The 25,172-nt window shown below is 40.9% G+C and overlaps 2 protein-coding genes across 7 annotated transcripts in view; one reads left to right on the top strand and one right to left on the bottom strand.

Moving 5' to 3' along the window:
* thrb (thyroid hormone receptor beta) overlaps nucleotides 1–25,172 on the bottom strand; it is a 384,429-nt gene that overhangs the window by 98,807 nt on the left and 260,450 nt on the right. For all 6 annotated transcript variants that reach the window (XM_067361444.1, XM_067361443.1, XM_067361442.1 and 3 more), the window contains 3 exons: nucleotides 9,333–9,384; nucleotides 9,151–9,212; nucleotides 7,399–7,443 (listed from right to left, as the gene is read on the bottom strand). In XM_067361444.1, the coding sequence (XP_067217545.1) occupies nucleotides 7,399–7,443; nucleotides 9,151–9,157 (52 nt within the window). In that variant the 5' untranslated portion in view covers nucleotides 9,158–9,212; nucleotides 9,333–9,384. The remainder of the gene's footprint in view (nucleotides 1–7,398; nucleotides 7,444–9,150; nucleotides 9,213–9,332; nucleotides 9,385–25,172) is intronic.
* On the top strand, nucleotides 18,777–20,816 carry LOC137037187 (ELKS/Rab6-interacting/CAST family member 1-like). Its single transcript, XM_067410996.1, has 2 exons — nucleotides 18,777–19,414; nucleotides 19,469–20,816. Exons 1-2 carry the CDS (start codon nucleotides 18,777–18,779, stop codon nucleotides 20,814–20,816), a joined length of 1,986 nt encoding a protein of 661 aa, XP_067267097.1.

Here is a 25,172-nt window from a genome sequence, read left to right as displayed (position 1 = left end):
AATCTATTATGCAGCGATACGGATATGTACTTGAACTCTGTGATATAAGACGATCCCCAAGCGATACATCTACTTGCGTAAATATTGTTGCTCCAGGGTAGTTAATCAGCCCAACCGGATCCCCATCTGCGATATCAGTGCCATCAGGATTGGTAAGCTTGACCCGCAAAAACAGAAGTGTATTGTTTAGGTCGATGTAGTCCTCACCAGCCCCCGCAATAAAAAACTCCAAAGGTGTTGTCTCCGATATTGCTGATAACGGGGGGACTTCAATATAAGTATTTCTTTCAAGCGACATTTGGGTGGGTGGCACGGTGAAAAGATCCAGCTCAGTTTTTAAACATTCTTGTGACATGTTATGTATTGCCGCCATATTTTTAAAATATTGTATTAACAGCTCTCTTTGCTCTTTTTGACCCAGTACGCTTGGCTGTCTCCTTACGCTTGCGTTTTACAACTGGTGTTTTTTTCTGAGCACGTTTTGTTTTCTTCTGTGTCTGGCCACTCCTCCGTACCCCTGGAGGCCTGGAACCTCTTTTGCGAGCCATCACCATTAACCCGGATCCATCTTGAGTACCATCGTTGTTAAAAGATTGTGATAATGTATTGCTAACAACATCGCTTAATATATTTTTCGCCGCTGATTTAAGATGTGGTTTCGCTATGCTAAATCCACGCTTTAGCAAGGGTATTGCCATTCTAAAAAGCCCACGAAAAAGCCCCCCAACCCCCGCTCCATACATAGGTCCGGCCCCGACATAGCCGGACTTTGGCACGCAGTTCGTGCAAAATAGTATCCACTGACCCCTGGATCCTTTGGGGATGAATTCTTAAACCACACCGGTTCAGTGCCTGAGCTATGATGTGTTTGAGTCCTGGTTTAATTAGATTATGAGCCAGCTCCTCAAAGTATGTGTCAAAGAAATAGGCATCAGGTTCAAACAAACAGGAATGTCTAATCTGACTCGGGTGCTCCACCTCACAACCAAAGCAAATCTGTTTTAGCTTTTTGTTGATGAGATGTTCCAGGAGGACCACAACAGTTGCTTTTATGATTCTGAACCCATCAGACCGAATAATTCCGTCTGTGTCGTCAACCCCACCATAGACTGCAGCTCCAGCTACTGCTCCTGTGTTCCCATACGGTGTTGTAAGGAAAGTCAGGTTGTGATATCCCAGATCCATGCAAAATTTATCCAGCCAGCTGTTGTCATAAGTTTGTGGGTGGGACTCCTGCGATATAGCACTGTCATTAGACATTGTTATGTCATAAATTTGTGGGTGGGGTTCAAATGGCATAGCGTTATCGTCAGGCATAGCTGGTCCAGTCTCAGAGGTACTGGTGTAGCAGTAGTTAGATGCAGTTTCTTGAGACATGGTGAATGAATGCAATGAGTGTACCAATCCTGCAGATGTTTTAATGTTTGTAGTAAGTGGGCGGACTTAAGAGGCGGTCTTCTTGGCTGGTAACGCCCTGCTCAGGATGAAACAATTTCACCTTTACACTGTTGTAGCGATCGTACATATCACACCATCTGAACATCTTGTTAATACAGGTAAAAAGATTGTCAAACAGACAAATATCTTTCCACTGAAACAAAAATTTCATGTCATAGCACACGTAATGCTCAGTCTCAGGGATAGGCCATACACGTTCGCAGAGTTTTGTCTTTTCGTTGGAGCAAAATATATAGACACAATCGTCTGGTAGCTTTTTACTATGATCACCGACCACGCGAAATCTCGTGTCAGGACTCACACCATCCCACTCTGCGATGTACAGCGGTTCGTCGCCACAGTCATTCGGATCTCTCCAAACGTAATTGAAAAAAATAAACCAGTCTTTCGCAGGGAAAATCAGACACGGCTCCTGTGATGTAAATTCATCTCCAACATCCACAGCGTAGAGTTTTACAACCCGCATCACTTTGTCAAACACATAGCGCCCGACGCGTCCACCAGACATTGAGAAATCACGTTTCACAAATTTCATTTCTTCATGAAGAAACTTTGTCAAACTGACGCTTTGTCTCTTCTTTGGTGCAAAAGTCAACTTTTCACCCATTTCAACAGGGCCTCTTGTTGGTGAAATACACATCACTTTTCTTGTAGTTTTAGGGGTGCTTGGACTACCCATTGTAACAGATGACTTGCAGATTCTCCTCTGTGTTCAACAAATGTACCCCATACACCTTATTTAAATAACAGGACCATGATTCACCAAAATGTCATAAAAATGCCAAATCTGGGCTGAGATACAACCTCCATAAATTTACCCATATATCTAACTATAAATCCAACTCACCCTATATCTCATTGACACTCTTGACCTGCCAATCAGGGGACAACAGCCATAAATTCAGCCATAAAAAACAACCATTGACAACCACTGACCTGCCAATCAAGGCTCACAGCCCTCATAAAACATATTTGACATCCACTGTCCAGCCAGCTTGACTGACAACACACAGAAATATGGGTCATAAATTAAGCCATAAATTAGGGTAATAAATCATCATTCTGACACAGTGTATATGATACTCTACTAATGCTGAATGAAGCTTCGGGTAATGAACCTTTTGGTGAAGCAATGGGTTGCGAAGTCTCAGTGCTTCATGAGGCTTCATTTGCCCATCACTAGTTGGTGGTGTTGCCACCGTTCGCACTGACTGTAGCTAGGCAAATCCTGAGGTTTGGGCTGTCTAAGAAGCCGAAAAACTCCCATATTGTCGAGCTTATTTACTTTTTTCGGGTGTGTGAACAGAGCATAGATAGTAAAAGAAATGGACACAGCGACCCCATTGGAACTCAATTGAGACAAGTGAAGCCCATTTTTAGCGATTTTTAGCACTTCCGTTTCTGACGCGCAGACTCAGACTAATCTTGATGACGTCAGCAACCTGTCTGACAGATGTAAATCTCCTAGTAGCTGTGCATGCAAACTGCCATCGGTAATCTTGCAGAGACGGCGAGCTTGAGCGGGGAGTTCTTTGGCGTGAGTGAGCAGGAGTAAGTATTCTGATTAATTAATTTGTATAGTATTTTAAAATGTAACGCCAGTACGCCATATTAAGTTAATGCATACTATTGCCTGCGAGCTTCTCCTCCTGTCTGTACGGTAATTTCTCTACTGTGCGACAGAGAGTCGAATGGTTATGACGCAATCGTTAGCCTATTTTTACAAAAACTGTTTCTACGGGGCCATAATGTAACATAGAAGGTAATGGAGCCCTTTATACATTGTCGTGTATGTTTAGAAATAAATAATGGACAAATGGAGTCTTTAATCGCCTCAGATGTAAAGTTATTCGCCGTCAAAGTGACACCAAAATGAATGGGAGTCAATGGGATGCTAACGCAAGTGAAGTTCACTCTCCCGCTCGGAATAGCTGGGCGCTGCGTCTTCTTCTTGTTTGACAGGCGTCAGCATTAGGGTGCAATACTGCCACCTGAGAGCTCAATCAGGTACTGACACTGGAGTATTTACATGTCATGATATCATAAGCGTCCTATTCATTTTAAATATCGTGGTTATCGCCAAAACCAGTATAATCGTCACACCCTAAATTAACACGATATTGATATTTCATGCTTTGAATATCACGGTTATCATCAATACCTGTATATTGCGACACCCCTAATATATATATATATATATATATATATATATATATATATATACACACACACACACACACACACACACACACACACATATATAATAGAAAAGGAACCGGCCCCCACATGTGTCCACAACATCGAGTCTGGCCTCCTTTTAAAAAGGTTTGGAAACCTCTGGTTTAAACTGTCAAATACACACAAAGTTCTGTCAAAAACACACAGTTCACATAAACAGAGTCAGTTATGTCTGTGAACGTAAATAACAGGCAACGTTACAGAAATTGTATGTGTATATTAGATCTGTTGAGCATTCCCTTCAAAAATAAAACTAATTGACTGCATTCAGCAGCTCAGATGTCAGTAAAAGAAGACTATTATGTTCACTCTTACATCCAACAACAAGACATCTCAATTACTTAACAGACATTGTTGTCGCTACAGGTGCTGTCAGTCAGTGGCTGTGGGCGGGGCATGAGGAATGTGACGTCACATTACTCAGAGAATCAAAACGGCTTGTCTAATGAGTCTGCTTTGGTTTAACGGGGATTAAAAAAAAAAAAAAAAAAATCATTCATTCACCCAGTTTTGGTTATAAAACCCAAACCTTAGATTTAAAACAGCAACAACAACAACAGAAAACATATCAAACATGGACATAATATTACTACAGGAAACTTGGCGCAGAACTCATAAAGTCACCCTTTGTCCCTCAGGATACTGTGAAACATCTCTAAATTCTAGAAAGCATGAAATAATCACACGTGGGAGAGATTCAGGGGGCATCATAATCTGGCACAAACAAGAAATCGAAAAAATACATTTAAACAGTTAAAAAAGACGAATCACACATCTGGCTCAAAATCAACAACCACCTTATCCAAACAACAAAAGATGTGTTGTTATGTGCCCTTTATATTCCTCCCTATGAATCTCCATACTATAATGAGGACATCTTTGAATCTCCAAAGTCAAATTAACCACTTCCAGACCCAAGGAAGTGTGTTAATCTGTGGGGATCTAAATGCCAGTACAGGATCCCTTCCTAACTACACAACGGATAATGGTAATAACTATATTTTTGGACAGAGCTTCCCACAAAACATTGTAAACTTCCCAAGGTATAACTCTGATGCCCAAGTAAATAAAAATGGTAAGCTTCTGATTGAGCTCTGTCAAAGCCTCGGTCTGTACCTCGTTAATGGCAGGGTGAGAGGGGATTCTCTAGGGAAATACCCCTACAGTTCATTTCATGGTTGCTCAACAGTAGATTACATGATCACAGATTTAGTCTATTCACTGTCAAATCACTAACACTCCTATCAGATCACAGCCAAATTACAATTTATCTAAAAAGGACAAAAAATATTCACATAAATTCACAGCCCAGTAAGCTGTACAACATTAGAGAGAAATACAGATGGGTGAAAAACAGCACAGAAAAAATATGTGACAGCAATGGACCATGCAAAAATATGCTCACTTATAGACAACTTCCTCGGCAGAATTTATCCTCATGATGGAGGAGTAAATCTGGCAGTGGAGAACATAAATTATATATATATGATTATTTGGCAACTTCATCTAACCTCAAATCATCTAAGAAAATCCATAAAACCAAACAAGATAGTGACAAATTTGGACTGATTTAGACTGTAAAACAATGAGGAAAAAATTAAGACAATTATCAAATCCAAAACACAGACAACCAAACAATGCAGATTTGCGCCATCAATATTGTGAGGAACTTAAACAGTATAAAAATGCACTCAGAAAAAAAAAAGAGAACAGTGCATGCAAAATCAGCTAAAAACTATTGAAGAATCTGTAAATTCTAACAAATTCTGTGACAACAGGAATTCCCTGAATAAAAAATAACATGAACAAACAGTATATACAAAATGGAAACAACTTGGAAAAAATCACTTTCAGCAACTTTATAGCGAAATAAAAATGAACCCAGAACAGATCCAAATATATGAAAAAATGATCAATATGGAACATACAATTGGTAAATACCAAAACCCATTAGACTACCCCATCACAGAAAATAAACTGATTCATAAAATCTAGGCCCTAAATATAAAAAAAAGCAAGAGGACCAGATGGCATCCTCAATGAAATGCTGAAGAACACAGAGCACAAATTAAGATTGACTTTACTAAAACTGTTCAACTTGGTTCTGAGTGTTATTCATTTCCCTGACACCTGGAATAGAGGACTCATAATACCCATTTTCAAAAGTGGAGACAAATTCGATCCAATTAACCCTGCAGGTCATCTGTGTGAGCAGTAATCTGGGAAGCTGTTCTGCCGTATCATCAACACAAAACTCATACACTTCCTCACAGAGCACAATGTCCTAAGCAAAGGTCAGATTGGATTCATACCAAATTATATAACATCAGACCATATCTTCAATTAGGGCTGTTCAGCGATAACCGTGGTTATCGTGTACAAAATAAGAGTCTGTGTTTACGTAATATATGTGTGTTTGTTATGTGTATAATTATTATGTATATATAAATATACACACATACATGTATATATTTAAGAAAAAATATCTTATATTTCTATACAAATATTTACATATATATATATATATATATATATATATATATATATATATATATATATATATATATATATATATATATACATACATGCTTATATTTCTTAAATATATACATGTATGTTATATTTATATATACATAATAATTATACACAAAACAAACACATATATTATGTAAACACAGACTCTTATTTTGTACACGATAACCACAGTTATCGTTGAACAGCCCTATCTTCAATACATTAACCAAAACAAAACCAAAATTTTTGCTTGCTTTGTAGATTTCCAGAAGGCCTTTGATTCATTTTGGCATGAATATCTTCTGTCTAAACTTCTAGAAACAGGTATTGGGGTAAAACATTCAACATTATAAAAACAATGTACTCAAACAATCATTGCGCTATTAAATTTGGCAATAAACAAACAGGGCGAAACAACTAGAACAGTCAGCAGCACCTGGCCTCACACTTCATGACTCCAAGTTCTTCCTGTATACCGATGATCTGGTCCTACTGTCTCCAACAGAAGAGGGTCTACAGCAGAACTGGTACATCCTGCATCGGTTCTGTCAGACCTGACTATTAACCATAACAAAACTAGAGTACTAACATTCCAGAAAAGACCTAGATTTCAGGGAAAGAGACACAATTTCACCCTTGGTATTACCAAAATTGATCATGCCAAAAGCTACACATAGCTCGGGCTGAAAATAAGTGCAACTGGAAAGCTAAATTTGGTCATGAATGAACTGAAAGAGAAAACAAGAAGGGCCTTCTATGCTATCAAAAAAATAAACAAATAAATAAATCCAAATTGAAATACCAATCAGAATCTGGCTCAAAATATTCCAATCAGTCATAGAACCTATTGCATTATATGGCAATGAAGTTTGGAGTCCTCTTCTAAATCGCAAATTTAACAAATGGGACAAAAACCCAACAGAAGCCCCGCATGCCAAGTTCTGTAAGAGTATCCTGAGAGTACAGAAGAACACACTGAACAACACATGTAGGGCAGAATCAGGCCAATATCCTCTATTAATCCACATTGAGAAAAGAGCCATCAAATTGTGGAAACATTTAAAAATGAGTGACCCCAACTAAAAAACATGAAATGAACATTGAAAAAAGAAACACTTTGAATTGAATTGAGAGAGAGACAGAGAGAGAGAGGTGAGAATAAATGGGTGATGGAGGGTATTACTGTACCATTCGGCTCATCTTTCCAGCGGGAGGTGCATTTGTCTGCTTGCTCTAAAATAAATGGGAGAGGCATTTTATTACAAAGACATTTAGAGAAATTGAGGCAGAGACAGCTTGTGAAGACACAATTTGTGAAACAGCAAGTACAGGGATCAATAGTAAGGATGTTCTGACGGCCTGGGACCAGTGTGAGAGGTAAATTCAACTGCACCTTCAGTGTGCTGTAGAAAACTCAAGAAGAAGCATATAGACACTTGAAGTTTCACTTAAAACTTTCATTTAATTTTTCAAAGGGTCAGTGGGAAATAATAAATAAACTTAGTAATGAGCCCTGAAGAAAGCAAGCAGAAAAAGAGAATTTTTGGTATGCTTGTCATCCAGGATCATGGGGTTAGAATTAATGTCACAATAACAGACCACAATGTAGATCATAGGATGAGAACGCCGGTGTGTGATAGCTATATGTCTGTCTGAGCAAAAAGTAGTATAAAAGTAGTGTAGTCAAGCTGTTTCATCAGAAAATGCTAAAGATAAGGCAATTAGCAAACTGAGAAAGCCTGACATAATTCAGTTCAAAGATCATTATGATGTGCAGCACTGCTAAACACAAAGGAAACTGTGATAACAGAACATACGCATTTATACTTTGATAACAGACACAGTCTGAAAATACCAAATATTGTGTTGCTACAATGGTTACTGTTTTATTTATTAGACTTTAACTATCTAGATCAGACATCAACTGATACAATACCAATAATAGCTCTTTTCTTAAACCTAGACTGAGCTGAGCTGCCAGTTTAGACAACATTTTAAGGCATCATATGTACGTTCCTAAATTCTAATTCTAAAGGCAAATTGTATTTATTCTTCGTGGAGAAGGCAATCCCAGAATCCTTTATGATGAAAACATTTCATTCAATAGTGAATGTAATCAAAAATATTACCCCCAAATTTGTGTTGGAAAATCAAGTCATTAGCAACATGCTAACCCAAACTCTAATGGAAATGATCAAGTCCTGTCTCTGTTTTTCATTTGGCTGCACAATTATAACTGAAATATTTGTTTTAATATTTGTTCTAATTGTTAATTATTTCCCCTATTGTTATCCCCAATATTAATTTAGTTTACACATTATTGGAAAAACACAGCAATATTTACTTTTTCTGAGATGTATATTGCTATATGAAGAAATACATGAAATTTAACCAGATGACTTGAATAGCTATATTTGGAAAGAATCAATCATCCCAGAATGAGAGTGATTTTGTTGGGGAGTGCAAAATTAAAATAATTTAAAAAGCTTGTAAAAAGCACAAAGATTTTGAAGTGATACTGGAAGTAGTGAAAATTAAAAACACAAAACTGTTTATATGTACAGTAGATATAAAAAAGTTTACCCAATATCACTTCTTAATTCTTTAATAAATTAAATGGAATGGAATGTGTTCTGGTTCAAACTAACCCAGAACATAGTGTATACATACAAAATGTAACAGAGAAATAAAGATGGTGGAACATCAATCCAGATTGCTCCGGATTAAAATAAACAAACAAACAAACACACACACACACACACATATATATATATATATATATATATATATATATATATATAAATATATATATAGATATATATATATATATAATATTAAAATTCACGGGATGCTGCCTAGAAGGAAGCTGTCTATGCAGAATGTATAGATTTTGGAACAGAGCCAAAGTGTGTAGCGTGTTTTAGAATTGTATGACATTACCTGACATACTGCTGTATATTAGACCTCAAACATTCTTTTGTCATCCACAGACTCACTGATATCTGACAGAGAAACAGAATATAGTCAAAAGAAGAATGACACAAAAGAAGAAAAACAGAGCAGAATGAATGCAGTAAAAATTTTGCCTGGTGGTCTACACAACGAAAGGTGCTTTGGCCCACCTTGTTCTTTGTGATATCGGAGTTGTCCCAGAGTGGTTTGGAGCAGCAGAGGCTGAGGAAGACACACACAATGAAGAGTCACACTTACAAAATGCAAGAAAACGGTATTCATCAGAGAAGGGCAAATAACAATATGCATGAAACATTGCACACAACAGCAGCACCAAAAACTACGCTAAACTGTTCATGTTATTAGTGGTGTTATTGGTAGTTCAAGCACTGCTATTACATTTTCTAAGACTTAGGGATAGTGATTTGAATAAAGTAGCGCTGTCAATTAAGGGCTGCTGGATCCAGGCTCAAACCCAGGACCTTCGGGTAACAAGTCCAACTCTCTAATCAGTAGGCCACATCTACCCTGCTCTTTGTTCTGTCCTTGGTATTGTCAATTTTGAGTGAGAGATGGTTCTCCTGGCACCATTTTGTTGGAGTGTGCACCTCCTCTCTGTAGGCCATCTCATCGTTGTCAGTGATGGCCTACCACCATTGTATCAGGTGTTGCTATGTGGTTGCTAGGGTACTCGGGGGGTTACTAAGGTGTTGCTATGCGATTGCTAAGGTACTTGGGTGGTTGGTAAGGTGTTGTTATGCGGTTGCTAGGGTACTCGGGCTGGTTGCTAGGATGTTTCCAGGGTGATTTATGTGGTTGCTAGGTGATTGCTATGGTGTTCTAGGTGGTTGCTATGAGATAGATAGATAGATAGATAGATAGATAGATAGATAGATAGATAGATAGATAGATAGATAGATAGATAGATAGATAGATAGATAGATAGATAGATAGATAGATAGATAGATAGAAATGGACAAATGACATCTGACTATTTATTTTTATCTATCTATATATCTATCTATCTATCTATCTATCCATCAATCATCTGACTATTTCTATCTATCTATCTATCTATCATCTGATTATTTCTATCTATCTATCTATTAGGCATGTGACGGTATCAAATTTTCATGTTGCGATTAATTGATGAAGCTTTTATCGCGGTATACGGTATTATCACGATGTTAAAATAAGTTGCAAAACCATTTTTGTCATAGTTTAACAGATTTAAGAACTCTTTTTGTAATAAAACAAAACAACTCTGAAATTTTCAAACAGATTAAAATGCAAAAGAATTAGGCTATAAAGAACAACAGATAACACTTTACTCTATTTAATGCATTAACTAAGATTGAGCAATAGCTACATTTGTTACAGAAAGTGTTATTTTTTGTTAACCTGTTAGCCAGCAGTTAGTTTAGAAACACAACTGATCATTGTTAGTTTTATCTCAGGTCCATTAAGTAAGTTTTTTTTTTAGTAATGTTATTAAATAGTAACTAAGAAATTAACATTAATTAATAATAATTAATACTTTATAAGTATTTTTATTGTCAGTTTAGTGATAATGAATTAACATGTTAACTAATGAAGCTGTATGTTTTCAAAGTTTTACTGAACAATAACAAATAATCAGAACATTCCTAATCATTAGGGCATGTTGTAGTCCAGATTAAAATATAAAAATGTTTAGGTTTGAAAATAAATATCCTTTTAAGTATTCAGTATTTGGTGCTGTGATGAACAACACTAAGATTACAAAAAAAATGAATGGCTGTTTGAAGCATTTTAAAAACTTGTTCCATCAGCGCCCTCTGCTGTCAGAGAGTGAACGCGCACTTTCATTCAGCTCGTCTCCTTCACTGGTTCCGCCATGTGCTTCTCGTGCACGTTGGGATTGTTTACATCTATCTATCATAGCAACCACCCAGAACAACCGCCTTATTGCATAGTCTAATATTTTAAAATGGTGCAGTAGATGTGGAACATCACTGTCACTGTGATTTGTGTTCATAACAGCACACTGCACATTGAACATCAAAGTTTCTCTGCCTACAGTACTCTGTGCTTGGTTAAGCATTTAATTTGTGCTTTATTGTGCCCCCATCCCCTTTGCATGGTTCTCTGAGTAAGCCTTATCTCTTCACTAAGGTATCGAACGACGATGCTCATTTCGTTATTATTTTGCAAAGGTTTTCAAAATCTTTAATTAGCTAGTAAAGCATTATCAAGTAAAAGCGTTCTTATCCCTCTGCAAAGGTATTGTATGCCAAAGCTTATCAATCTTCGTCTTTGTCTTTCAAATACTTATCTTCTTTAAAATGGCCTGTCACGGTATTTCATGGCTTTCATATTTCACAGACAGTCATAGCCTTTACTGAATTTTGCCTTTTGCGGCCCTTCGCACAAAGCAGCGTTTGCCTTTTGTGGCCTTCGCATAACGTGGCTTTTGCATAATGTGGCCTACTGCGGCCCTTCATATAATGCAGCCTATCGTGGCCTCTATATAATGATGCCTATCATGGTCCTTCACATAATATGGCCTACCGGGGTCCTTTGCATAACACAGCCTACCAGGATCCTTCTTTTTACATGGCCTATCGATGCCTTTCACATAACACAACCTTTCACGTAATTAGCCTATCATGGTCTTTCATCGTTTTATTTTCAGAACTGGCATATCGTGGCCCTTCATATAGTATGGATATCGGGACCATTCACATAGTACGGAATATTGGGACCATTCACATAGTACGGCCTATCAGGACCATTTGCATAGCATGGCCTATCGGGACCATTGGCAAAACCTATCGGGACCATTCGCATAGTACGGCTTATTGAGGTAAGACTGACTATTATTATTTTATGTAACCTTGCCTTTAGTGGCCCACCACACAATTGGCCCATCATGGCCTTTCATTGTTCAATTTACACATCTGGCATAGCACAGCCTATCGTGACCTTCGCATAGCATGGCTTATAGCGGCCATCAGTTAAGAATGACTACTATTGTTAGCTGGCCTTTCACATAATCGGCCGACATGGCCTTTCATTCTCACAACTGGCGTATCGTGGCCCTCTGCATAGCACGGGCCATTACAGCTCTTCACATAGCACTGCCCATCACAGCCCTTTGCATAGCAACGCCTATTGTGGCCCTTGCATAGCACAGGCTACTGTAGCCTTTCATGCAACATGACCTACGTGGTCTTTCTGTGTTAACTGGCATAACGTAACCTCTCATGTCCATAGCTTTTACAGTCAATCGCTTATCACATGGCCTATCGGGGCCATCAGGTACGACTGACTATTGTTGTCTTATGTAACCCGACCTATCGCTGCCTTTCATATGTATATGTCCTTCGTGGTTTTTCCATGTTGAAAAGCCTAACATGGCCTCTCATGCCCATAGCTTATACAGTCATTTGTTGATAAATATTTACTATTTATGCCTTTTTGTCATAAAATGTACTACTAATTTTCATTGTTCTTTTTAGGAATTCAAGTTAAGAAAAGCCTCAACTGGTGGGTAACAATCGAATGTCTTCATTCCCCCAGGATTTGGAATAAGGACTGGGCCTACGCCAAAACACTTATTTAACTAAACATGAATCATTGTTGCTCACTACCATCTGTTAATACATTATGGAATAAATACCAAGCAAATGTTCATCTGCCCTCTGAGTCTTTCTGATAGAAAATAAAGCTTTAGCGTATGTTCTACCAGGAAGACTCTAATGCCACATCATTCATTCATACTCATAGGTCTGGCCAATCACTGCTTTACACCTTGAGTATATAAGCACTGAACTCTCTGTTTCACATTCACAGTTGATGACCCTGACGTTCCCCTCCATCCTCTCCACCACCAACAGGTTGGCCCTGTCCATCCATCGGGGATAGGCTCTGCCCCTGCCTTCATCTTCAGGCAGGATCAGCCGAATTCCCCCAGGATTCGGAATAAGGACTGGGCCTACGCCAAAACACTTATACAACTAAACATGAATCATTGTCGCTCACCACCATCTGTTAATGCATTATGGAATAAATACCAAGCAAATGTTCACCTGCCCTCTGAGTCTTTCTGGTAACACAGCGCTGTTTTATCATATTAGATTAGGGGTGAAACGGTACACGTATTCATACCGAATGGTTCGTGGGGCAAGTTCCAAATGGAAGTGATCATCTCTATGCAGTGGCGTACCGCAAGTCTGTGAGGCCCCCCCGCAAATAATGAGATGGGGCCCCTCCCACAAGCAGTGATGTCATATGTTAAAATTTGTTGTGCACCTGAGTCCATCTGCCCCACAGTTTACAAAAACTGATTTAACAGTGAATCATGTGGTGAATTATCATTGCATTGATTTATTTGATGTTATTATCGAATAATATTATAGCCTATATGATAGGCCTATATAATGTTTAGTGATTTTGATATCGCAGACTAAAATACCAGCAGGAATAAATATTTAGGCTAATTTACTCATTAAAACCAGAGGAGTGTCAAGAGAACGGATAACAGCCGCAACGAGCACTGGCCATGATTTCAGAAACAACACATTCCATTGGATAGATTGCCTCTTATTTAACACAGACCTACAAATTTCTTATCAAATGGAGATGTTTCTTTCTTTTAGGTACAGTTATTCGCAGAGTTTAAATTAATGTTTGAGACGTTTCAGAAAGAATCTCGCAGAGAAACAGCTGAAAGCGCACCATGTTTTTTAATTATTTTATTTTACAAAAGTACAAGGTTTTGTTGTTATTGTGAGCATACACAAATAAAAGTATACCATTTGTAGCCTTGCACTAATCTGTGATATCACCAAAAATGATGAAAGGCCTGTTTTAAGTTGTTTCTGTCATGAGGAAAAAATCCATCAGAACGCGTCACCTATGTTGATTATGAAATGTGAATAGCATGACGGATGCGCAATGTCGGGAGACATGCAGCGGGTTAGACATAAGTTTGACCACTTCATTAAGTTTAGTCTTTCTTTAAAGTGAATTTTGTTTTGTAGAAATTGTATCTTAATTTCAATCAATGTTTCATCAACCAATTGCCTATATTTAATAATTAGTAAGAAAACCATTGTAGGGACCCGTTCGACAGACGTTACCAAATGGCTTTATCAGCCAGAGGCATGATTGAACAAAGCTTCATTTGGTCCAAAAGATCCATTTCCTGACAGGGAAAACCTAGCTTTTACAGGAATGATGACGTGACTTCTTTTAACAAAGGACTCTGTCTAAAGGACTTCTTTGCTCATCAGCAATAAACTAATCAGAACCCATCACGTGGGTCTGATCACATTAAATCTATTGATTCTCTCACAAAACCCTCTTGTATTATCGAACGGAACAGGAAAACACCCATCAACGGATTTAAAGACAAATCTGTCCTATCAATACCTCCCTTGTGTGGCCGTCCATCGTGACCCGGTCACCCATGACTCCGGTCAAAGTTAAACTATGCTTAGGACTCAATCTTGAATCTCAAAAGGGACAATTGTCGATTACTTAAAGTATTAACTATATCCAGAATAACATTTGCTATGATGTGATTACTAATATGTTGGAGTCAATGCTTTATATGTTTATAGTCCTGTATGCATCTTCTTTCTCTTATAATCATTGTTTTAATTAGGTCAGTCTAGTAATATGTGTGGAAGAAGTGTGTCGTGTTTGAGCTCTAAATGCAGAATTTATAATTCTCTGTAATTCTGTGTGAATGAAACATTGAAATTCAGTATCAGGAAAATATTAAGAAACTTTATAAAGTTGTTAATAAAACAAGAGAATGTCCTGCAGATATCACGCGATGTGATCAATAGACAATAGACGAGGCGTGTCTAATCTCCGTAGCAACGTCTCATTGGAGGATCGCATCTGAAGGATGGAGCCAGAATTGCTCCTTTAAAACTATGCTGTCCGAACAAGCTGACAGTCAAGGCAGTTGAGAAATATGAAGTAAAGTCAGAGTCAGAAGCTGGAAGTCAGAAGTCGGTCAGAAATACTGTGACCACGGCTGAAAAGTTGCTTGGGTCATGCTGAACAGAAGAAGTTGAGAAGATCCTTTATCGGGGCTGATTTTCCATCTAACAGCCGCCGATTTCAACTACGAGCCACGCCGCTGATCAACAGCCGTCACATTCAGACTCCACAACCCTCGGTGAAATATCTGACCAAAGTCTCCCAAGAAGAGAGCCGCTCAAGCCAGACGCTCAGATCAGAACAGCTTCACCAGCCAGCAGCATCCTTCAAAGCTTCCGCGCAACCCACAGGACTTTCCCGAGAAGACGTCACCTGAAAGACAGCCAATCCAGAACGCGGGACTCCGCTGTACATGAGTCACGGAACAACCCGATTACCTCAGCTGTCAGAGCAAACGCAGGTACAAGCAAACTTCTCTCTCTCTTGCTGGAAACTGGTGAAACTCCTTTAAACCTAAAGAATCAAGCCAAAGCTCTGCTTTTGTGATTTTCCTCAGGTTATGAGTTAGCACTGAACTTGGGACTTTTCATAACTCATCAACTCCGCGAATGTGTGTGCATGTATGTATGTGTGTGTGTGTGTGTGTGTGTGTGTTTAGCCTTAGTTTCCTGTAATCGTTAGAAGTAGTCAATAAATCTTGTTTTGATTTTCACATATAGTGTTTCTTGTATTGTGTGTCAAATTACTGCCTTAAACTTAAGATCAAGTTACCTCTTGCTTATAATAATATAATAATTATAATAATAATCATAATAAAATATTGTTACTGTTGGCCACAGAATAATATTTTATCCAGAATTGGTAAAATACTCTAACCTCAATTTTCGCTGGACGAATAATTGGTGAAGTGTTAAATATTAATTCTGAATCATTTACAGTGAATCATTTACAGTTGATTCAATTCTTATTCCCTTTAACAATTAAATTGAGCTAATAAATGACGTAAGGCTAAGGGTACTTACAGTAATGGTGGAGAAAATTCGTGCAGTTTAATCTAATTTGTACACAAAACAAGTAACTTGTGTGATTGTGTCTTTTCTATTGATCCGGAAAATAGATTAGAAACAGAAACGAGGCTTTTTGATTGTCATTACAATGATTGCACATTAGGCGCGGTGGATGAATGAAATCTGAACTCGAGTTGTTTGTCTGTACGTTTTGTTGTTGTTGTTAAAACTGCAGTAAATGAATCTAAGATTGCCTGCCAAGACAAAAGGAAAGTCGCCTTAGAGAGCACCAGGACAGAGTAAGCGTGTTCCTTGCTTTTGTTCTTAAGGCCTTGTAGCTAGTGGATAATATTGCGTGTTCCAATGTTATTTCAACTAAGCTAAAATCCCTGCATGGTTACATTAGAGAGTACCTACCTACCTGCCGCCTATATCCGCTCATTCGTGAGATGAGATATTAATACTCTAAACACCACGCGTCTGAGTTTGATTTGAATGGGATTATTTTTAAAATTCTTGATCAAGTATTGTTGCAGTAAATCTTGCATGTTGTTGCATGTCCAGAAACTGACACGAATTCAGATCGCCGAGATCTCAGTAACGTTAATTATTAATTGCAGAAAAATCTGTGGATTAATGTGCCTCACTCTAACTTGAGGGGGTTGTTCAGCTCTGAAACGCGAGAAGCTGAATGGTTCATTGTGAATGAACTGCGCTGTCAGTTCAATAATTATTGTGCTTTTGTTGTTTGTTATCTGTGTGCAAAGAGTAAAGAACAAGTGTATTCTTTGTTGTGCGTTAGTCACCACGACAGTGACAGCTGTAACCCGGAAGCCTTAAGAAACATTTTCCGGGACAACCTTTAAGTGCGCATGCGCAGACTGCCAGCGCCATATTTAACTGTGTGTAAACAAAGCCTAGCATAAGCTGAGCTAGCTAAAACTAGCGCGGTTGCATTACAGTCTATGTAAAGCTAGTAGCATTGCTAAAGGGCTAGTGGCTAGCATAGCATTTTGGGGTCTGAATGCAATGTTGCAATGTTGGAATGACTTCTTTCTTACTGAACTTTAATTCACTCTAGTGCTTTCACCCCTCTCTCTCTCTAACTTACACATCTTATCTTTTCTCATCTCCTCCCATTTGAGAGAACGTGACAAATGTTAAATTAATAAACCTGTTTTGTTAATCTCATTTGTTGAAGAGTTGTCTCTCTCCTAAATTTACTCTTGTCAGTTAAACACGGTTTTGTTTTATAATTAGCAATCGTCCTGATTATTTTAATGTCATTTCCTGTTATTTGTAACTGCTCTTACTGAATTTAATGACATCTGGGAATATGAATTTTTGATTGGAAACTTTAATTCGATTTCAATGTTAATTGAAAATCAAGTTCATAATCAATTTCAGTTTAGCTTTCATATGGTATGGATATTTGTGGATTAATTTAATGGTAGTTGCTTACAAACATCTGGCAATTTTAGTCATTAACTAATCATTATTTCTTTGAAATTTTAATTTCATTAGTCATTAATTAGGATTTGGGCTTCCCTAATTCAGATGATACTTGATTGATTAATTTGATTATAATTGCTCTCAATGTTTAAGGCTGAACCCATTACAATTTTCATTCACAACTATAATTTCCAAATTTGAATTCAAAATCTTACTTAAAATAAAGTGTATTCTCAGACTTTTACTCCCTTAGTCTTTGATTTAATTCATTTATTCAAAGGAACATTTTGGGGTCTCCCTCAATACTTGGGTCAGTTGACTTCTGCTAGCGCAGTAAGCCAACCCCCTAGGTGTAGCGACTGGGAGCAAAACTTCACTCTCTTCTTCTCTCTCTCTCTCTCTCTCTCTCTCTCTCTCAGCTGTCCTCTTTGGTTTGACTACTGCTGCTGGTTTTTGGAATTGTACCTGTGAAAGTCATAAAAGCAGAGTGTTTGAGAAATATTTGACAAATATTTGGGAAACGGAACACTTCTTTTAAAATAGTATGACACTCACTTTACCTTCCCTCCTCATCCTGTTATCCTACTTAGCCTAGGCTCAAGCAGGTCGACAAGGAGACTGGTAGGCGTCCATAAACCCCGATCGCGCATCTAGAAACACTTTGTGGTGCATGGTTGTCAATCCTACTAGCTGAGAAACCAATACTGTCATTGTTATTGTTTTTCTTTCACCCCGAAGGGAATTTTAATAACAATCACAGTCCTGGTACCTTGAAATCCTTTTTCAAAACCCCTGTCTAGAACCATCCTTCTAAATTAAATTTTACAAAACTCATTCTGCAAACAGTGTTAAAGACAAAACTTCATTTTATAGGGAAACTGGAAGCACCCCATTATTATTCTGCTCTTCGCTGAATGCTATTCTGTTTGTTTCGTGCTTTTCTTTTCTTCTGCTCTTCTCTAGCTGTGCTACCTGTGTGTGCTTACTGATTCTTTTCGCAGAGACTCCGAGTTAGAAGCACATCCACGAGAGGACCACAGTCGAGAACCAGTCTTACCTGCACATTTACACACTCATTACTCATTCCCATTAGCCCACACTTGACATTGCACCCTTACACCTTTGATTTGCCCTGCTTGTTGTTTTGTTTCGTTGTGTTTTGTTTTGTTCTTTTCTTCAAGGTCTGTGTCAGTTAGATCTCCCTCGCAGTGCCAAAACATGTCTCGCACAACAGACCCTGCTGGACACTGGGAGGACCTGGAGACCTGGCTAAGTGTTGTAACAGACAGCCTCCTACCTAAGGTCGCTGAAACACTAAAGCATCAGACACAGGACCAGCTGGATGACAACATAACAGGCCTCATGAAACAAGACCCAAGCCAGAGCTACAGCCACAAAGAACTAGCCAAGATCACCGGCTCCTTAAGCCACACACTCATCGCCACCCTCAAACTGAGCGACAGGCAAGCTGCCCATCGCCAGCAGGAGCTGACACGCGCACAACGACGCATCGAACAGCTGGAGCTGGAGGCTCAGGAACGACAAGAAGGGCCTGATGAAGTGGAACAAGGCGCAAAAGAGGAGATCAACAGGCTAAAAGAGACCCTAGCAGCTACTACGCAAGAAATGGAACGAGGAAGAACAGACTACGCTGATCTCTCCGACAAGCTACAGTACGCAGAACAGCTACTGGAAAAAGCAAAGGCTGACTTCAGAGACAAGAACAGCCGAATTAAAGCTCTCGAAACTCACCTGAATGAGTCAAGAAATGAGGTCAGCCGCCTAACACGTCAGCTTGACTACATCAAAGAAGAGTCCGACAGTATTAAAGAGGAACTCAAGCATGCATATGAATTGCGCTGTGAGCCGTCAAGAACACATCGGACACCAACTTCACCTTTGCCGAGCAGGACCGGCTCCCCTGTTCCTGGACTGGCACATGATCAGAAGGGGGCAGTGCCAAAACAGTCACCAGCTCCCTCCGAAGAATCCTATCTCCCCACTAAACTAAAAGAATTTGCTCCAGCCAGCCACAGATCATCTCATGGCTTGGACCTCAGAGACCTTGACAAGCTTGCTAGAAACATTGGCAAATTCACTCCAAATGTGCCAGGTAGCCCAAATGTTCAGAGTTATCTGCAAGATATTGACTTCCATCTGGAGATGAGACCCAATGTCACTGACAAAGATAGACTTTATTTGCTCAGAGCCACATCCAGCTCTGAAGTGCGCAGCTTCCTGGACCGGCAGCCTGCCCACACAAAGACTGATTACCACCTGCTCCGAGAAGCTCTCATTAAAGAGTTTGCCGACCCTGAGTCAGAACAAGGACTAGTGGCTGCCCTGGAAACAAAACAAGGTCGCCATGAATCTCCTCAAGTCTTCTATAGCCGACTCAGGCTAGCGTACTTCGGGTCTTGCAACGAACAGAATATGGAGGAGGAATTGAACTTCAAAACTCTCTTCCTGAGAAACCTCCATCCTGGGGTGAGCCACCATCTTGGCGTCCTTGCCTGTCCACGCACAATGAGTGCTCAACAGTTAAGAGACTTGGCGCACAAAGCTTACTGCAAACAGAAGATGACCTTAGAAAAGGGCACCAAAACCACCACAGTTCTTGACTTCAACACACAGAGTCAAGGGCTGGCCCTAGAGAGCACCCAGCGTCAAGACCTTGCCAAGCCGACACCCAAAGAGTGGAATGCATCCTCGTCCAACAGAGAGTGGGACTCCCACACTGGTACCCAACCTAAACAGAGAGACAACCGCTGGGATGGACCACGTGGACGACAACGCTCACCTGGACGTCACTGGGAAAATTCATGGAACCAATCAAGACCTCATGAGAGTCATTGGGAGAAAACCTGGAATCAGCCAAGCTCATTTGGAAACCCCAGAGGAAAAGGCTCCAAGGGAAAACAACAAACACACCCTGGAGAAACCAGCCCAAGGAATCGACGAAAAAACTCACAAAGATTCCAAGCTGACCGAGCTCAAAATGAATCCATACCAGAACAAAAGACTTCACCTTGTTTCAACTCTCAAGAGCTGATGAAAATGATGATGAAAGAGTTCTTCCAACGAAAGGAGGACGACCGGAAGTGGGAAGAGAAAAAAAAAAACAGATTCATCCTGACTAGCGGCCGGACGAGATGGCAGCGACCACCTGACTCAACACACCCCAGAGAACAGCACCTCATCTCTCTCCCAGAGAACCACAAGCACCATAACTCCAAACGGACAAGAAGTCCCACCTGAACATCCCACAAAACAGTCAGAAACTGATCCAACACCTGATGGGTCAGATCACAGCAGCATCCAACAAACGCCTGCTGTGGAAACCACTCCAGTTCCTGAAAGTGCTGTCTTGGTCGTCTGCCACTCCTCCGAAGAAAACGAAATAAATGCTGACATCCTACCTCTCTCATTCCAAACTCCAGTCCCACAACTCCTGGGTGATCTCATTGAGAAAGGTATAGCAAGAAAGTTTTACCTCTCCGTTATCATCGAACAACACATCAAGGTTGAAGCCCTCCTCGGAGCTGACATCACCTTAATGTCAACAGAACTCCTTGAAGAAGTCCAAAGCAGAACAAAGAGGTCTAATGGAACCTTTAAACTTCAAAGGTGTGAGCTAAACCTCCAAGCATATTCCCACACAGGCCTACAACTAAAACATGTGGCCCCAATTCACCTAACTGTGGGACCAATGAACCTTGTTCACCCAGTATACGTCTCACCACTCAACACATATCCTCTCCTCATTGGGAAAGACCTGCTTAACCGCTTTGAACCCTTAATAGACTTCAAACATCTGAAGATATGGACGCAAGTCCGTGAGCCTCTGCCTCTCCAGTCAGTAAACTCCAACAGCAGTTGAGTGTCAAGTCACAGTGTCAAGTCACAGACACCGCCCCCCATCTACTGACTGACGATGCAAGTTCAAAACCAAGAGCCAGTTCCACTCCAAGCAACAGGAACCAAGACCCATTTCTCTGCTCATTGCAAGCATCTGACTCAGACTCAGGTTCCCTCAGAATCATGACTGCCATAAAATGTCCAAGACATATCAGTGCCTGATGCAGCATTAGCCCTGTGGGCTGAAAACTCAGCTATCAGCCTGAAACTCTTCAGAACATTGAAGCAGACAAATAAGAGCATACCACACATCTCGAAGCATAGCCGCTTCCCTCTCAATCCTTGGTCAACAACCATGGCTACCTCCAAGATCGTCTGTGCTGTAGACATACAATGGAACAACAGACTCTTGACTCACTACCTCCTGGTTGTCCCCAACCTGCCTCATGACATTTACATAGGAGCAGACATCATGGTCCGTCTCAACGCCTGCGTTGACACCGTGAATGACGTCATATGGACTCCCTTGTCACACCAATTGACATCTTCAGTCAACCTCAAGAATCTTCGATCTGGTCAAACAATACCAGATGCATGCTCCATGATCAATGAGCAAGAAGCCACAATCCCCGCTTACAAATTAAACCAGCAAGTTCCCTTATCGCGGTGGCCTATGACTCAATTGGACCAAGAGATTCCCAAAATCAAAGGCTCCACGATCCTATCCACACTGGACGTCGCCTCAGGATTTTGGACAATCCCTGTCCACCCTGATGACCAACACAAATTGGCATTCACCTTTGGCAATCAACAATTCACCTTCACAAGGAGCCCCTTCGGCTATGCCAACTCCCCAGCTGAATTCAACATCTTTCTGAACAAAGCTTGCCCCGACGCCAGAGCCAGAGGCAACCTCATCTATGTTGATGATATCCTTATGAAAAGCAACAATGTGGCAGACCACCTCAAAGAAATCGACCATGTCCTGAACCAGCTGACAACAGCAGGAGCGAAAATTGCCCTCCACAAAGGACAATGGTGTAAAACCAAGGTAAATTATGTTGGCTTGCTCGTCGGACGAGGCGGCATTGAACCGCAGTCCAGCCGTACACAAGCAATACAAAACATAAAGACGCCCACTAACATCTGTGAGCTACGAAGCTTTCTGGGAGTGTGCAACTACTCACGACAGTTCATCGAGAATTATGCTGACATTGCACGACCACTGACTTCCCTCCTGAAGAAGGACAAACCCTTTGTTTGGTCGGAAGCCCAGGACACAGCCATGAGCAAGCTCAAACAACGCCTGTGCTCCGCCCCATGCCTGGCCTACCCCGACCCAGGAAAAGAGTTCTATCTGGAAGCTGGATTCTCCAATCATTGCCTCAGTGCAGGTCTGTACCAGCTCCACGACAAAGACAAACGGGTGGTCGCTTATGCCAGCAAAACCTTGCTTCCCCCAGAATGCAAATACTCAGACTGCGAAAAAGCCTTGCTTTGCACTGTATGGGCCATTCAGCGTTTCTCCAACTACATTGGAGCTCAGAAGGTTATCATTGAAACGTGTCACCAACCAGTGACCTTCCTCAACAGCCAACGAATCAGGGATGGCGTGGTAACCAACGCCCGCATAGCTACATGGTTAATGACGCTCCAAGGACGAGACGTCGAGGCAAGATATGCCCAAAACCACAAATCCTCACTGGGAGACGGGCTAGCAGCCTGTCAGAGCTGTTCAACAGACACGCTGAATACCTCAGCAGAAGCCAAAGAACCGGCACCACCGCAACTGACAAACTATAGGTACTTCGAGGAGAATGTGTGTGAAGGTATGCCAACAGCATATGTCGATGGTTGTTCCTACAATCAACAGGGCAACTTGAAAGTGGGAGCTGGAGTGGTCTGGCTCAACAATGATCCTTGCCCACCACAACAGTTCAAGTTAGGCCCTCACTCATCAAAATATGCAGAAATAGCAGCCATCCTTATCACCCTACAACTGCCCGCCTCCCATAACATCAAAGAACTCCTAATATGTACCGACTCGAACTATGCCCGTCTAAGTTTCACATGCCATCTAGCTGGATGGATTCAAGACAGCTAACAACAAGCCTGTCAAACATTAGGAACTTTTCCAAGCATGCGATACCATTGTCACCACACATGACATGATCATCTACTGGAAAAAGGTCCGCGGTCATTCACGCCAACCAGGGCAAGACAAAGATCTCAATGACCAAACCGATGCCCTTGCCAAAGCAGGTGCATCACATGGAGTGCCTTGGAAATTCCCATCCCTCCCACCCAACCCTTCAGTTGCAGCCATAACCCGCCGCCAGCACGCCATTGGCGCGCAAACCCCCGCCTCCTCCCATGTTGACCTCTCACCTCAGTTCGCTGCTGATGATCTCCTCACCCTCCAAGCATCGGATCCCATGCTGCAAACCATTGCCGCTCACATTTCCGACCCGATAACTCATCCCATTTCCACCTCCGACCTATACAAGTCCTCTGATCTCCGCCACCTTCACTCTATCAAGCACATGCTGCATCTCACGGACGGCGTTCTCACATATGTCCCTGAGCCCCTAACTGCGCCAAAGCTTGTAGTTCCTCAGAGCCAAAGGGGGATGATGCTGACACACGCCCACGATGCACCATGCGCTGGACACCATGGTGCCAAGGCCACCTATGAAACGCTCAAACAAGTAGCATATTGGCCTGGCATGAAGCAAGATGTGACGGAATACGTAAAAGGATGCCTGGTGTGTTGCCAGTTCCAACCGGCAAACCCAAACCACAGAGCACCACTACACCTGCTGTACCAACCTGGTGACATGAACCTCGTCACCGCCTACACCACTCATCAGTATCTGGAAGAGTTGCATCAGCACCTGAGAGCGACTTTCGCCTTCGCACAACAAAACCTCCAAAGAAGCGCGGAAGGTCGTAAAGCCTACTACGAAAAAAGGGCCTCTTACCAAGAACTCAATGTCGGCGACAAAGTGTGGTACTACAGCTTTGACCAGCCAAGGCAGAAAGCTCCCCATCACCTGTCAAAGAAATTCCTACCTCACTGGACAGGGCCACATGAGATTGTGGACAAGCTCTCACCTGTCGCCTACCGAATCAAAATCAGACAAGGCCGCAACGAGCCTGTCCTTCGATGGGTCCATCGAAACCAGATAAAGAGGCACCAAGGTTCCAACCGACAGGAAAAGGGGGAGGTTCAAACCCACTGACACAGACCGACAATCCCCTACTCTACACCAAACTAATGACTTTGTCATTTTAGGGAAAGTTTTTACTTTTATTTTTCTGGTTTTGTTTTACACAACACTTACACATGCTCCTCCACAGCACTGCTAGGAACAACCTCTAGTAGGAAGGAGTCGCTTCACACATGTGACACTCATTTTGCTCTAGTAAACTCAGTGTCCTTGTGTCTCCTTGTGTTTTATTTTCTCTTTCCTTATGCGTTCCCTTCTCCTCTTTCACTATCATCTCCCTCTTCCCCTCATCAGGAAAATCCCGTAACTGATTCAGATCCCAAAATAGGATTGACTACTCTTCACCAAAAGCGTTAGAGTTTGTCGTAAAACCCATTGCCAACTAATGAAGGTGAGCCTACCAAATCATGATCTTCGGTGCTAATTGTTCCTTTTCTCTGCTCTATTGCCAGGGAGATGCTCAAATTCGCTGCCTTGTGTCTCTGCATACTTGGGGTCATGCCCCAGCCAGAAGTTGCGTCACCTG

Source organism: Chanodichthys erythropterus, chromosome 15, assembly GCF_024489055.1.
Source record: "Chanodichthys erythropterus isolate Z2021 chromosome 15, ASM2448905v1, whole genome shotgun sequence".
Classification (NCBI taxonomy): domain Eukaryota; kingdom Metazoa; phylum Chordata; class Actinopteri; order Cypriniformes; family Xenocyprididae; genus Chanodichthys; species Chanodichthys erythropterus.
Note: the sequence above shows the minus strand (reverse complement) of the source record. Positions and strands in the feature narration are given on the sequence as shown.